The sequence below is a fragment of the Erythrolamprus reginae genome, chromosome 1 (genome assembly GCF_031021105.1).
Source record: "Erythrolamprus reginae isolate rEryReg1 chromosome 1, rEryReg1.hap1, whole genome shotgun sequence".
Lineage (NCBI taxonomy): Eukaryota > Metazoa > Chordata > Lepidosauria > Squamata > Dipsadidae > Erythrolamprus > Erythrolamprus reginae.
Genome location: NC_091950.1, coordinates 201582047 through 201595573, shown reverse-complemented (window position 1 = coordinate 201595573; position 13527 = coordinate 201582047). Strand labels below are relative to the sequence as shown.

Here is a 13527-nt window from a genome sequence, read left to right as displayed (position 1 = left end):
GGATTATACAGATATATACTTGTTCTAAATCAGTTGCAAAAACTATGTGAAGTGTTGTGTTCATTGAATGCTAACAGTTTTATTGTGATGTAAGTTTTTGTAAACGAATGACCTAAAAGGCAACCTATGGAAGTGTTGTTCCTCTGAGAGAAATAAAATAATGTAATCGCATGGCTCTTGGAATTTGAGACCTGTGTGTGACCTGGTTGATAAACGTTTATAGTTAGGCTGAAAGTGACTAACTTCCTATGATGAGTGAAATGAAGGAGTATTATGGGTTTATCCCAAAACTGAAGCCAGATTAAAAAACTAGATTTTTATAGATTTAGTTCCAATTCTTTCTCCCTCCAGAGAGAATTTGGGGATGGGAAGAGGAGAGCAGGTTAAGAAAGATGTTTCTTGTGAGTTCATTGAATGTGTCCCATAATTCAAGCCATAGGAAAAAAGTGGTCTGATTTATGCAGTGTGCCTAAGTCGTAAAATATGGTTTAATTTTGATTCAATGTGATACGTGAATCTGATAGTTGCCCTTTAATTTATAAATCATGTTTAAATTCATACCTTATTGCCCACTCTTATCCATCTGTACCAATTTATTAATAATAAATATTTATTTCACTAGATAGCTTTCAGCTCGTGACAGTGAAACTTCCAAAAACACCTGATCAAGAAGTGGAAGCCAATGACCTAACAATGGTTTTAGATGGTGTAAGCCCGTCGCCTAAATTCACTGCGTTTGGAAGAGATGTATGTATATTTTCTTTACTCTTAAGCAGTAGCAAAAAGAGCGGATCCTGTGGGAATGGGATAGTGCCATGATGGCAAAACTATGGCACGCAGAGCCATATCGGTGGGCACACAAGCTAAGATCTGGTGCGCATGTGTGTGCTGGGTAGCTGATTTTCGGGCTTTTGGGGCCCACTGGGAATTGGGAAACAGGCTGTTTCCAGCCTCCGGAGGGGATGGGAAGGCCCGCTTTTTGCTCTCCCCAATCTCCAGAGCCTTTCTAGGAGCCTGGGGAGGGTGAAAACAGCCTTCCCCACTCCTCCAAAGGTCCTCTGGAGGCTGGAAACTTTTTGTTTCCATTTTTTTTGTTCTCCCCAGGCTTCAGAGCCTTTCTAGGAGCCTGGGGCAGGTGAAAAGCCCCCATGGAAGCTCCCCAGAGGCCAGAAATGGCCTGTTTCCAAACTTGAATACTCCTGGCCTCCGGAGGACCTCCAGGAGGATGGGGAAGGATGTTTTTGCCCTCCCCAGGCTCCCAGAAAGGCTCTGAAGCCTGGATGGGAGCAAAAAACGGGTGTGCATGCATGGGAGCCGTAGAATTATGGGTGTGGGCACATTTGTGTGCTCCCTCCTGTGCTCCCCCCCATTTTGGGCATAGGAACCCAAAAACTTTCACCATCACTGGGATACTGACTTGACAATCCTCTCTGTTGTCATTGTTGGGAGGACACCATCAGTCATTCCACACTATCTCAAAATCGTTGCTGTGTTTTTTTAATGATTAAATGGTCAATTTTTTTTTAAAAAAACACAACTTTTCGATCAGATAGTGTATGGGCAAGTGTTTAGTGTTTTCAGGCTTTTGTTCCCTCCTTGGGAGGTAAACCAGTTTCATCAAAAATAAACAAGATGAACTGCGTAACTATCTATTTTAGTTTTAAATAAATACAGTCCTCCAACTAGGCCAGAAAATGAATGGATTTCTGAACCTACTGTCTGGCAAGGGGGATACATGCATAATATACACATTATACAGAGAGATATTTGGGCTAATCAGGCTCCAGATCCTTCTTTTCACCTCTCTGATTAGTCTGCTGCAGGAGAAAAGCAAAAAATTTGGGCAATTGTCAATGATGTGGTTATAGAAAACTAGTTCAGGGAGTCAACGAAGTTTTATATTTCTCAGTCAGCATACATGCTGTTTCCTCTCCTCCTTCCGAAAGTTCCTTCATGGGAAACTTTTTACAGTATTTCTTCTTGACTAAAGCCTTGCGCTCCATCCAGTTTGTGATGTGGAAACTGTTCACTTCAGTGACAGCTGGATTGCATTATCAAATATGCAACTTCTTGGTGATTTTAACAATGGAATGGGCAGCCTAATGATTTCCAGATGTCTTGTTCTACAACTTTTACAATCTATTGTCACATGTCATAATGACTGAGGCTGGTGGCAGCAGGGCACCAGATTGCCTACCAGTGCAACAGATTGCCTACCACTTTTCGTGGGTTGCTTTAAATGAATGGGTTTCTCTTCTAGTCCTCTATTTGTTGTCACACTTCCAGCTAATTATTTTTGTAATCAAATGAATGTTTTGATCTTGACAGAAATCATAAAAATTTAAGATCTTAAAGTAAATCCAGGTTGATATATTGCACCAAGTTATAGTTTTTCCTTGATTTTGTCTTATAATTTATGTGCTCATATGCATGGTATGTTTGTGTGTATGTTTGGTTTTACTATAAGGGTTTTTAGTTGTTTTATTAATTGGATTGTTACGTGTTGTTTTTATCATTGTTGTTAGCTGCTCCGAGTCTGCAGAGAGGGGCGGCATACAAATCCAATTTTAAAATAAATAAATAAATGAATAAATAAATAAATAAATAATAATAATAATAATAATAATATTTTAAAGGCCTGGTTCACAATTTAAAGTGGTGTATTCAACAAATGACGTAAGAAAAGAAAGACTTAAGATGAAGCTGTATTTTCATTATGACAGGGTGAATATGTAGCATCAGTCTGGAAGCTTCGTCTTGTTGTTTGTTTCTTCAAGAAAAACAAGACTTACAGGTGAGGATTAAAAATGTAAATTGACTACGGTGTGATAACCAAGGAAGTATTGAATTGCTCCTGGAGACCAATCGGGAGCCAGTGCAGTCTGTGGAGTGTACCTAGCTGTACCTGGAGTGTACTTAGGTAACGTGGGTGTACCTAGGTGCACCCACAACAGTTTGCATGGCTGCATTCTGGACCAACTGTATTCTCCAAACGTTCTTCAGGGGTAGCCCCACGTAGAGCACATTGCAATAATCTAACTGTGAAGTGATAAGGGCATGAGTGACTGTGAGAAGAGCCTCCTGATCCAAGTAGGGTTGCAATTGGTGCACAAGGCGAACCTGCGCTGTCAGATGTTGGTCTAATTTTAACTGTGAGTCTAGAAGGGCACCCAAATTATGAACCCATTCTGGGGTGGTTGGTGGTGGTCATTTCTCCCCTCCCAGAACCAAAGACGGACAGTCGATATAATCCTTTGGAGGCAATACCCACAGCCATTCGGTCTTGTCAGGGTTAACTCTGAGCCTATTTACTCCCATCCATCACCCCATGTCATCTCACCCAGTGAGATGTTAAATAGAGGAGAGAGGACCAAACCTCGAGGCACTCCACACAGGAGGGGTCTGGGTGTTGATGCCTGTCCTTCTGCCAACTCCAACTGCGATCAACCAGAGAGATAGGAGGAGAATCATTGTATCATAGTGCCTTAATGACTTTTTTCTTTTTTACTATTTCTTATGAGCTGCCCAGGATAGTGGTTCATAAGATATCCATCTATATAAAATTTTTAAATAAAAATAAAATTTGAGGATCCAAAATGCATCCTCTTTTAAAGTATGAGTTCATTTATTTATGCCACCCATCTTGCCTTGTTGCGAGTTGTTAAGACTTGTTTTAAATAACAGACTGCAATTTGTTGTTTGAAAAACGCATCAAATGCTTACCACTATTGTGGGTTGACCCAGACTTTAAATATCTGTGGATATTGATTAAACATTTTCTATTTTGGCTTCCAAGAATTTGTTATTAGAAGAGAAAGATGTGGAAAGGTCAAGTATCTTTCAAACTAAATCCTAAAAAAGTTCCAGAATCCCCAACTCATTCAATTACTGGGGCTGATTCCTATCCAGTGATTTTAGTGACAGAGAAAGGTAAATAGATTAAAGGAGGAATTAATAGAATCCCAAACTTTTTAGGGATAGAATCATCAAACAATTAGTTTGAGAGGTAGCGGTGCTACTGAATACCAAAGAAATGAAATACCGTATATACTCGAGTATAAGTCGCTCCGACTATAAGTCGAGGCGCCTACTTTTGCCACAAAAACTGGGAAAATTTATAAACCCCCGTATAAGTCGAGGGTGGAAATTGCAGCGGCTACTGGTAACTTATAAAAATGGAAACCAATAAAATTACATCAATTGAGGCATCAGTAGATTAAATTTTTTAGAATATTTATATCAAAGAAAACCAGTAAACTAGCTCTGTAAGTTTAAAAGAGGGTAAACAGGTATATGTCCCCCCCAAGGCAGGTATAGGCAAAAAAAATGCAAGTACTGTACTTGCCTCAATCCCCCACTGCTCCTGCTGGTTTGGGTTAGGGTTAGGATACTTGGCCTCTCTTTGCCTCAAAGAGATACAATTTCCCCCTCTATTTACTATTACTGAAAATCCAAAATATACTATTTAATTCTATGTATATATGCCATATGTGTACATACATATTACACACAGGCACACAAAAATACACCGTACATTGTTTACTATATAAACTGTATACCGTATTTATATTTACAGAGAGAGAGAGAGGGAGGGAGCTCTTCTAAAATTACAGGTATATACTGTACATTCAACCTTACTTACTGTAATAGGAAAAACAAACCCAGAGTCCACTTTCTGCCACACATTTAACCACAACTAGAACATTACATATGCCTTCAGATGTACCAGTACTTCCCTAGCTTGCACATCACTGTTAGAGCTAGGAAATGTCATGGATTGAGTAAAATGTGGTGATTCTCACTGAGCAACGCTTTATTTAACAACCACAATTTTGGGTTCAATTGTGGTCATAGGTCTTTCTTTCTTTCTTTCTTTCTTTCTTTCTTTCTTTCTTTCTTTCTTTCTGTCTCTCTCTCCTTCCTTCCTTCCTTCTTCCCTCCCCCTTTCTTTTTCTGTCTGCCTATCTTCCTTCCTTTTTCTTTCCTTCTTCTGTCCCTTCCCTCCCTCCTTTCCTTTTTTGTCTGTTTTCCTTCCTACCTACCATCTTTCTTTGTCTCTCTTCCTTCCTACCATATTTTTTTCTTTCTTTCTGTCTTCCTTCTTTCCTAACTCCTTCCTTCCCTCCCTCCCTCCTTCCTTGCCGCCCAAGTCCAACAGGTCTCTGGGTGGCTCACAACAATTACAACAACTAAAAAGCAATATAAAATGTAACAACAATACAACAGCATATAGCATAAAATGCATAAATACGGTAACCCTTAAAATGCCTTGACACTGGCAATGAGTAAAATGCCAAGTGTATAAGACAGGGACTTTAGGACAGAGGAGGGGGGCACCCCTGCTCAGGTGCAGAGCACAAAGCAGGGCTAAGTCACCAAATGAAAGACGCAGAGAAGTACCGTAATTTTCCTGGAAGGCTTGAGTGCCTGTGCTTTTCATTCTAGGAAAACAACTCAGCCTCGCACCCCCTCCCCCCACGGAAATACTCATTGACAGGATGCCTGCCGGTGTCTCTTTCGGCTGCATCCACGGTTTAGATCACGCTACCTTTAGCCTTCTGGGAGCTGTAGTGTCTCTTCGGGCAGAGCGGCTGAGCCCGCCTTCTCGAAAAGACTACAACTCCCAAGAGGCACCAGGAGGGAAATGTGGGCGAGGGGGCGGCCGGCCGCGGAGTTGGTCATGGGAATAGTAGTATGAAAAGGCAGCCGAGCCGGCAAAATAAAGGCGAGTGAGTGAGGGAAGGGAATGTCGGGAGGGAATGGCTCGCTGCTTTTCCACCCAGCCAGCACCTTCCCACTGAGGTTGCAGAACAAGACAAGGAGGTTTATGCAGTCTGGCAAATGTTTTTCACCTGGCAGGGGCCTTGGCATGGGGCAGGCAGAAAGTGAAGTCCCGGCAAATGGGTAGCTGGCAAGAACCACACACTCCCATCCGCCCCTTGCTCTGGCCATTTCAGAGGACAACCCCCCCCCCCCCCCAATCGCTCACTCCGGTAATTTTCTATTGGAAAAATCCATTGCTGCAATCCCAAACGTTCATTTTTTTAAAAAAGCTGAGAAGCTGGGATTGCAGCAAGGAATCCCAGGGCGGACGGGGGGAGGTGCCTCCTTCTTTTGGTGATTGCTGCCTGCTTGGAACCCCCACCACCTTTCCAACAGCGAAGAGAGGCGGCACCTTCCTGAAGCGTTCGGTTAAGTGGCTGGGGGAAAGTGGGGCAGTTGCCGCCGCTTTTGCCTTTCCTTCAGTCGCTTCGGGACATCGCTTCGGGTGCGCCTGCCTTTCCTACAACAAAGAGAGGCGGCACCTTCCCAAAGCGCTCAGTTAAGTGGCTGGGGGAAGGGCTGGCCAGTTGCTGCCTCTCTGCACTGTAGGAGAGGCAGGCACACCCGAAGCGATGTTCCTAAGCGGTCTCCGGGAAGCGGCTGAGGGAAAGACAGTCGTCTGCCTTTCCTTCAGCTCGAAAGAGGCGGCAACTGCCCCGCCTTCCTCCAGCCGCTTAACCTAAAGTGCTCGGTTAAGAAGCAAGAATCCCCCCCCACCGCACCTCACCGGCTTTCCCCCCCTCTTGCGCGGCGTTTGAGTGGTTGGCTGGCTCCTTTGCTTGCGCGCAAGAGGGGAAAAAAGCCGGTGAGGTGCGGTGGGGGGTGGATTCTTGCTTCTGTATTCTCGCCACCCCCACCAACTTTTTTCCTCTGTATCACAGCTTTCGAGTGGTTGGCTGGCTCCTTTGCTTGCGCGCGAAAGGGGGAAAAAGCCGATGAGGTGGGGGGGATGGGGCAAGAATACAGAAGCAAGAATCCACCCCCCCCACCCCACCTCACCAGCTTTTACCCCCTCTTGCGCGCAAGCAAAGGAGCCAGCCAACCACTTGAATGCCGCGCTAGAGAGGAAAAAAGCCGGTGGGGTGGGGTGGGGGGTGGATTCTTGCTTCTGTATTCTTGCCCCCCCCCCCCCCCCGGCTTTTTTCCCCTCTTGCGTGGCGTTCGAGTTGTTGGCTGGCTCCTTTACTTGCGCGCAACAGGGGAAAAAAGCCGGTGAGTTGGGGGGATGGGGTGGCGAGAATACAGAAGCAAGAATCCCCCCCCCCCACCTCACCGTCTTTTTTTCCCTCTCGCGCGCAAGCTACCTCAGCCGGGAAGAGGTGATAGCTCCCTCACCTGCCCAAGCCAGGCTCCCGTGGGCGCCCTCTTGTGGTGACTTGTCAGTCACCCGAGTATAACCCGAGGTCGGGTTTTTCAGCCCATTTTTGGGGCTGAAAAACTCGACTTATACTCGAGTATATACGGTAGATGCCAAAATAGATATAGAGACTTCAGCAATATTCCATGTAGAGGATATTGCAGCCTTTATATTGTTATGTGTGCTGCATTCTTGTGAGGATGTGGCTCTTGCAGATACATTTTAATTTTGTTAATCTCTTAATAGCCGCATTAACTAAGCTCTAACTTCTTCTTTTTGAAGCTTTTCTATAGGTAAAAAGCTTAAGAATCCTTCTGCTGGCTATTTCACCTGTATAGCCTGTCACCCAAAGGAAGACTGCCTTGCAAGTGGACACAAAGATGGCAAAATTCGTCTTTGGTGAGGCAAGCATTTGTTATTCTTGGGATTAGCAGCTGTTTCTAAGCACATATTTCCTGAAAACCCTAAGTGCAGAGTATTAACCTCTTGCCATCAGCATACTCAAGTGTATGGCAAAACTGTACTGTCTAGCAAGGGCATCCAACATTTTGGCTTGCTTGGGCTTCGTTGAATGAAAAGGAATTCACTCAATGTCTTGAGCTGCATACAAGCCATGTATAGTTAATGTATGTACATAACAAACCTCCTTACAATCTTGTGGGGCAGCATTGCTTGTTGTCCAGGGCTGTATGCAATCTGCAGGTTGGCAATGCCTGGTCTAGAACTTGATAAAAAGCTGTTTTCAAATGAATTGAAGAATTACAGATGAAAATTTGTCAAATGCAGACTGTAAGATGGCACTAATTTATTGAAAATTAAGAAAAATTAAGATTGGAGGGTGATTCAATCCAATAGTGATCACAAGATGAAAAATAAAGTTAATACTATCATGCCTAGTTTGAAATATCACATCACTGAACGGGTTGTACAGAAAAATAAAACCTTAGGACAATGAACCTTGACAATTTATTTATTTATTCATTAATTCATTGGATTTATATGCCGCTCCTCTCCGAGGACTTGGGGTGGTTTACCACATATAAATTGTGCTCATTCTTGGAAGACTTTTGTTGCAGATGTTTTCTCTGCTGGTAGTTTAAATGTATTAAAATTCCTAAATTATAACCAGAGGTCATGATTATCCTTCATGGGAATATGGATTAATAATATGGCATGCCGGGCTGCATTCAGAACATAAGAAAGAATTTTTTCAATGGTGAAGGCTGTCACAATTAGAGGACAGTCTTCTGGAAAATAATACAAGTTTTCAGCTAAAACTTCTGTATCTTAAGTGATGAGAGTTGTCTTCAAATCATTCTTGGGGTTAATGACAAAAAAATGCATGTAAATCTATGTAAACGTAATAAATCAATGAATGACAGCGGAAAGTTTTCGGTTCTTAAACCCGATGTTTTCTATATGTAAAGGAAAAAAATCATATAGTTATTGACAACATTGAAAAAGAGACACATTTCATTGTACATTGTACTCCACACTTGATTTGAAACACTAAGAATGAAATAGAAGGCCTATATGCTTGCTGCAATGCACCATGTTCTAGCAGATTTGTTTGCAACAGTGCCTTTGAACCAAGCAAAGTTCCTTGGGAAGGGATAGTAAAAAACTGTTGAGATGGAGGCTTGTTGTCTTAAGCAAATGGCTCTTTATAACTGGCCATATCCACTCTAACACTTATTTTGTGAATAGGCATGTCTCCCATGACAACTATTTTGTATGTAACAAGTGTGCTCTCAAAATTCCAAATCTGACCCATCCTGGAGCAATTGATTTCTATATTCAGTGGCTAAGATCCTGAGCTTGTCCATCAGAAAGGCGGTTTGAATCCCTAGCGCCATGTAACAGAGTGAGCTCCCATTACATGTCCCAGCTTCTGCCAACCTAGTAGTTTGAAAGCATGTACAAATGCAATAGAAAACCCCACCTTTGGTGGGAAGGTAGCAGCGTTAGATCTCCCTTCGGCATTTAGTCATGCTAGCCACATGACTGAAGAGCACAGGCTCTTTGGCTTTGAATCGGAGATGAGCACCGCCCCACAGAGTCCGGATCGACTTACACACATGTACAAGGGGAACCTTTACCTTTTTATTCTTCTCTCAGTCAAATGTAAGGGTTTTGGGCTTGAAGAATGCTTATCCTTTTGCAGTACAGTGTTCCCTCGATTTTCGCGGGTTCGAACTTCATGAATAGCCTATACCACGGTTTTTCAAAAAATATTAATTAAAAAATACTTTGCGGGGTTTTTTCTATACCACGGTTTTTCCCACCCGATGACGTCATACGTCATCACCAAACTAATAAATTTTGCAAATAAATAACAAAATAATTATTGCTAATAAATAATTATGTTTATAAATATCAGGATCACTGTGTCTTATTTAATGGTGAGTACCAGTAATAATGGTGAATAAATGGTTGTTAAGGGAATGGGAAATGGTAATTTAGGGGTTTAAAGTGTTAAGGGATGGTTTGTGATACTGTTCATAGGCCAAAATGGTGTATTTACTTCCGCATCTCTACTTTGCGGAAATTCGACTTTCGCGGGCGGTCTTGGAACGCATCCCTCTCGAAAATCGAGGGAACACTGTAGTTTATAGCCAGGCAAGCAATGCACATGTGGAAGCAGACATGTATCTTCACCTATATTTTCTTTGGGTAGGATCTAGGTATATAATGTAAAAGAAATAAATATTCTTATTTTGCAAGCTTAAGAATAAAAAAAATATTTAGCACTGATGCCTTCAGCTAAAGTGTCTTTGGATGTGCAGACTTCAGCTCTTCAATTCCCTGTATTGGCCAAAGTGGCTGGCTAGAGAAAGAAATTCACACTACTGGATTGGGGAAGGTTGGTTTAACACTTGACCAAAGTGATTTGGTATATTAGCTCCTTTTAAACTCTTAAGAAGTTGATTGCAATTCAGTGTTTGTTGTTTTTTATTCCTATAGGAGAAATTTTAATCATAAGAGAGAATATACGTTTTCCACAATGCACTGGCATCACAATGAAGTCATCGATCTTGCTTTCACCGTAGAAGGTAAAATTGCCTGAGTTATAAAAGACCAGTTTTAAGAGTTATATTTTGGAGTACAGTGAACCCTCGAGTTTCGCGTCCTCAAGTATCGCGAAAGGGCTATTTCGTGAGTTTTCAACCCGGAAGTAAACTCCACCATCTGCGCATGCGTGCCCTTCCACGCATGCGTAGATGGTGGAGTTTCCCCGCCGGGCAGAGGCTTCCCTGGGTCTTCCCCCTTCCCCCAGAGGCTTCCCTGGGTGCCCGCTCGCTTGGGGACATCCCAGCTCCGCTCCCCAGCTGGGAAGCGGATCTAGGGAGTCGCCACCGCGCGCGCGTTGCTGGGGAAAGCGCGCGCGCTTGGGGACATCCCATCTCCGCTCCCCAGCTGGGAAGCGGATCTAGGGAGTCCCCACCGCGCGCGGCGTTGCTGGGGAAAGCGCGCGCGCTTGGGGACATCCCAGCTCCGCTCCCCAGCTGGGAAGCGGATCTAGGGAGTCCCCACCGCGCGCGCGTTGCTGGGGAAAGCGCGCGCGCTTGGGGACATCCCAGCTCCGCTCCCCAGCTGGGAAGCGGAGCTAGGGAGTCCCCAAGCGCGCGCGCACCCCAGGCGCGAGCAACGGGGTGGGCGGGCGAAGGGCGGGCGGCAGTGGAAGCAAAAACACCATCTGCGCACGCGCAGATGGTGTTTTTACTTCCGCACCGCTACTTCGCTAAAAATCGATCATCGCGTGGGGTCCTGGAACGGAACCCTCGCGATGATCGAGGGTTCACTGTATTCTATATGCTACTGATTTTTTAAGCATGCATGTTTTAATGATATATAAAATGCAGACTAATGAAAATGTGCTACAAAAGCATCAAATATTGCTACAAGAAATACTCTTTTATATCTTAAATACAGGTAATCCTCGATTTATTAACCGTTCATTTAGTGACCATTCAAAGTGTGAAAAAAGTGACTTTTGATCTTTTTTTCACACTTACAACAATAGCAGCATTCCTAATGGTCTCATGATCAAAATTCAGACAGTTAGCAGCTGACTCATATTTATGACCATTGCAAAATCCTGAGGTCATGTGATCCCCTTTCTGACGAGCAAAGTCAGTGGGCAAACCAGATTCACTTAACAACCATGTTACCGAGCTAACAACCGCAGAGATTTCACTTGCCCTCCCTGCAAGAAATATTGTAAAATGGGACAAAACTCACTTAACAAATGCCTCACTTGGCAACAGAAATGTTGGGCTCAAATGTCATAAGTCGAGGACTGTCTGCAAATCTGTCAAAGACGAGAGTTTAAAAAATGGGTTCAACAGCAAAGCGAGAGTTTTAAAATCATGGTTACAGGTTGATTAATGGCAAGGTAATAAAATGGTTATTATGCCTGTTTTATATCAGTGTATGTAAACAGGGAAGTTGAGCTATTCCCTAAGTAGCTGGGGGGAAATCAGCTCTCTCTGTTGGAAAAATCTGGACCTTGCCAAGCACTTGAGGTGGCCCCTGCGGTGTTTATTTTATTCTTGGCTTCTTATTTGAACAGGAAACAGGAGGAATTTTGCTGTGTGGCAGCAGAACACATTTTTCTGCTAATGTAAGCAAAATGTAAGGTTTTGCTTGGAAAATCCTGTTCCTGATGTTAAAAGAAAAACCTTAATCCCTTGTTAAAGTAAATGTTAACTATAGCATTACAGAGGTTGCATTTGAGACCTATTATATACAGAGAGATAAAGATATATACCATATTTTCCAGAGTATAAGGCACATTTTCCTCTCTAAAAGAGGTTGATAATTAGAGTGCGTCTTATACGCTGAATGTAGCTTTTTTTCCCCCCAGCCCTAACCAGCTGCTAATGATCTTCCCAGGTCTTACCTTGCAGGCTCTTTCATTGTTTCTCTCTACGAAGAATGTTTGCCAAGCCCTAAGTCTTTGCAGGTTTTTTTCATTGCTCTCCGAATAAGTTTATTTCCAGCCCTAACCAGGTGCTAACAATGTTCCCAGCTCTTACCAGCTTGCAAGCTCTTTCATTGTTACTCTCTGTGAAGAATGTTTTCCAAACCTTGTCTTTGTAGGGTTTTTTCATTCTCTATTTGGTCTGAATGTTTCTTTCCAGCCCTAGCCAAGTGTTAACAATGTTCTCAGCTCTTATTGGCTTTCAAGCTCTTTCATTGTTACTCTCTGCAAAGAATGTTTTCCAAGCGCTAAGTCTTTCCAGGGTTTTTCATTGCTCTAACTTTCTCCGAATAAGTTTCTTTCCAGCCCTAATCAGGTGCTAACAATGTTCCCAGCTCTTACCTTCTTGCAAATTCTTTCATTGTTACTCTTTGCAATGTTTTCCAAGCCCTAATTCTTTGCAGGTTTTTTCCATTGTTCTACTTCCTCCAAATGTTTCTTTCCGGGTGCTAATGATGTTCCCATCTCTTACTGGCTTGCAAGCTCTTTCATTGTTATTCTCTCCAAATAAAGTTTTTTTAAAGCCCTAACCAAGGAATAAAAGAATGTGCTGGCTAAGGATGCTAGCCAAATGAAGCAGATTCTTTTCACCATTTTCCTCCCCCAAAACTAAGGTGCATCTTATATTCTGGTGCGTCTTATACTCCGAAAAATACGGTAATGGTTATACACCTTTCCAGCAAAACATTTATTCTATACAGTGCTGCAGTTCAGAGGGAGTCGGTTCACTGAGTTCATTCCTCAGTCAGTTTGTGCAAGATTGTGATCTTAGCCCTTTTTAATTCCACTTAGTATGACAAGTTATTCAATCTTCATAGGATCCAAATACTTGTACAGGCTGCTCAACCAAAGCAAGAGTTGGCTTCATTATTGGCTATGGTATAAATGTTAAAAAATTTAAATCACTAGAGTAAATTGAAAAAAAAAAGAGAATTGTTGCTCAGTTGTTCTTGGCTTCTTATTTGTTATTCTTATTGTAAGTTGTTTTAAATTATTGTCTAATTGGTTGTTAATCGATTCGTTCGCCCTTGGACTCATTTACTTCTTTTTGTTTGAAACAACAGGCACTAGCCTCCTGAGTGGTGGGATTGAATCAGTGCTGGTTCAGTGGCGAGATGGGTCAGATGCCAAAAAGGAATTCTTGCCTCGTTTAGGAGCCGCGATACACCACATCTCTGTCTCGCCTGATGGAACTCTTCTTTGTACTTCACATTCTGATAACAGTAAGATCAGATCAGGAATTGAGGGGCATTGAGACATCTCCCCCAGGCTTTTATAGTTTTATGTATGGTATGCGTGTGTTGCATGGTTTTTAAATGATGGGTTTTTTAGATGTTTTTTTAGTATTAGATTTGCTTACATT

General features: G+C 42.7%; 1 protein-coding gene across 2 annotated transcripts in view; it reads left to right on the top strand.

Moving 5' to 3' along the window:
• The window catches only part of WDR75 (WD repeat domain 75), a 40699-nt gene that overhangs the window by 5402 nt on the left and 21770 nt on the right, over window positions 1-13527 (top strand). For both annotated transcript variants that reach the window (XM_070731923.1, XM_070731924.1), the window contains 5 exons: window positions 623-747; window positions 2724-2794; window positions 7463-7579; window positions 10145-10233; window positions 13229-13387. In XM_070731923.1, coding sequence (XP_070588024.1) covers window positions 623-747; window positions 2724-2794; window positions 7463-7579; window positions 10145-10233; window positions 13229-13387 — 561 coding nt within the window. The remainder of the gene's footprint in view (window positions 1-622; window positions 748-2723; window positions 2795-7462; window positions 7580-10144; window positions 10234-13228; window positions 13388-13527) is intronic.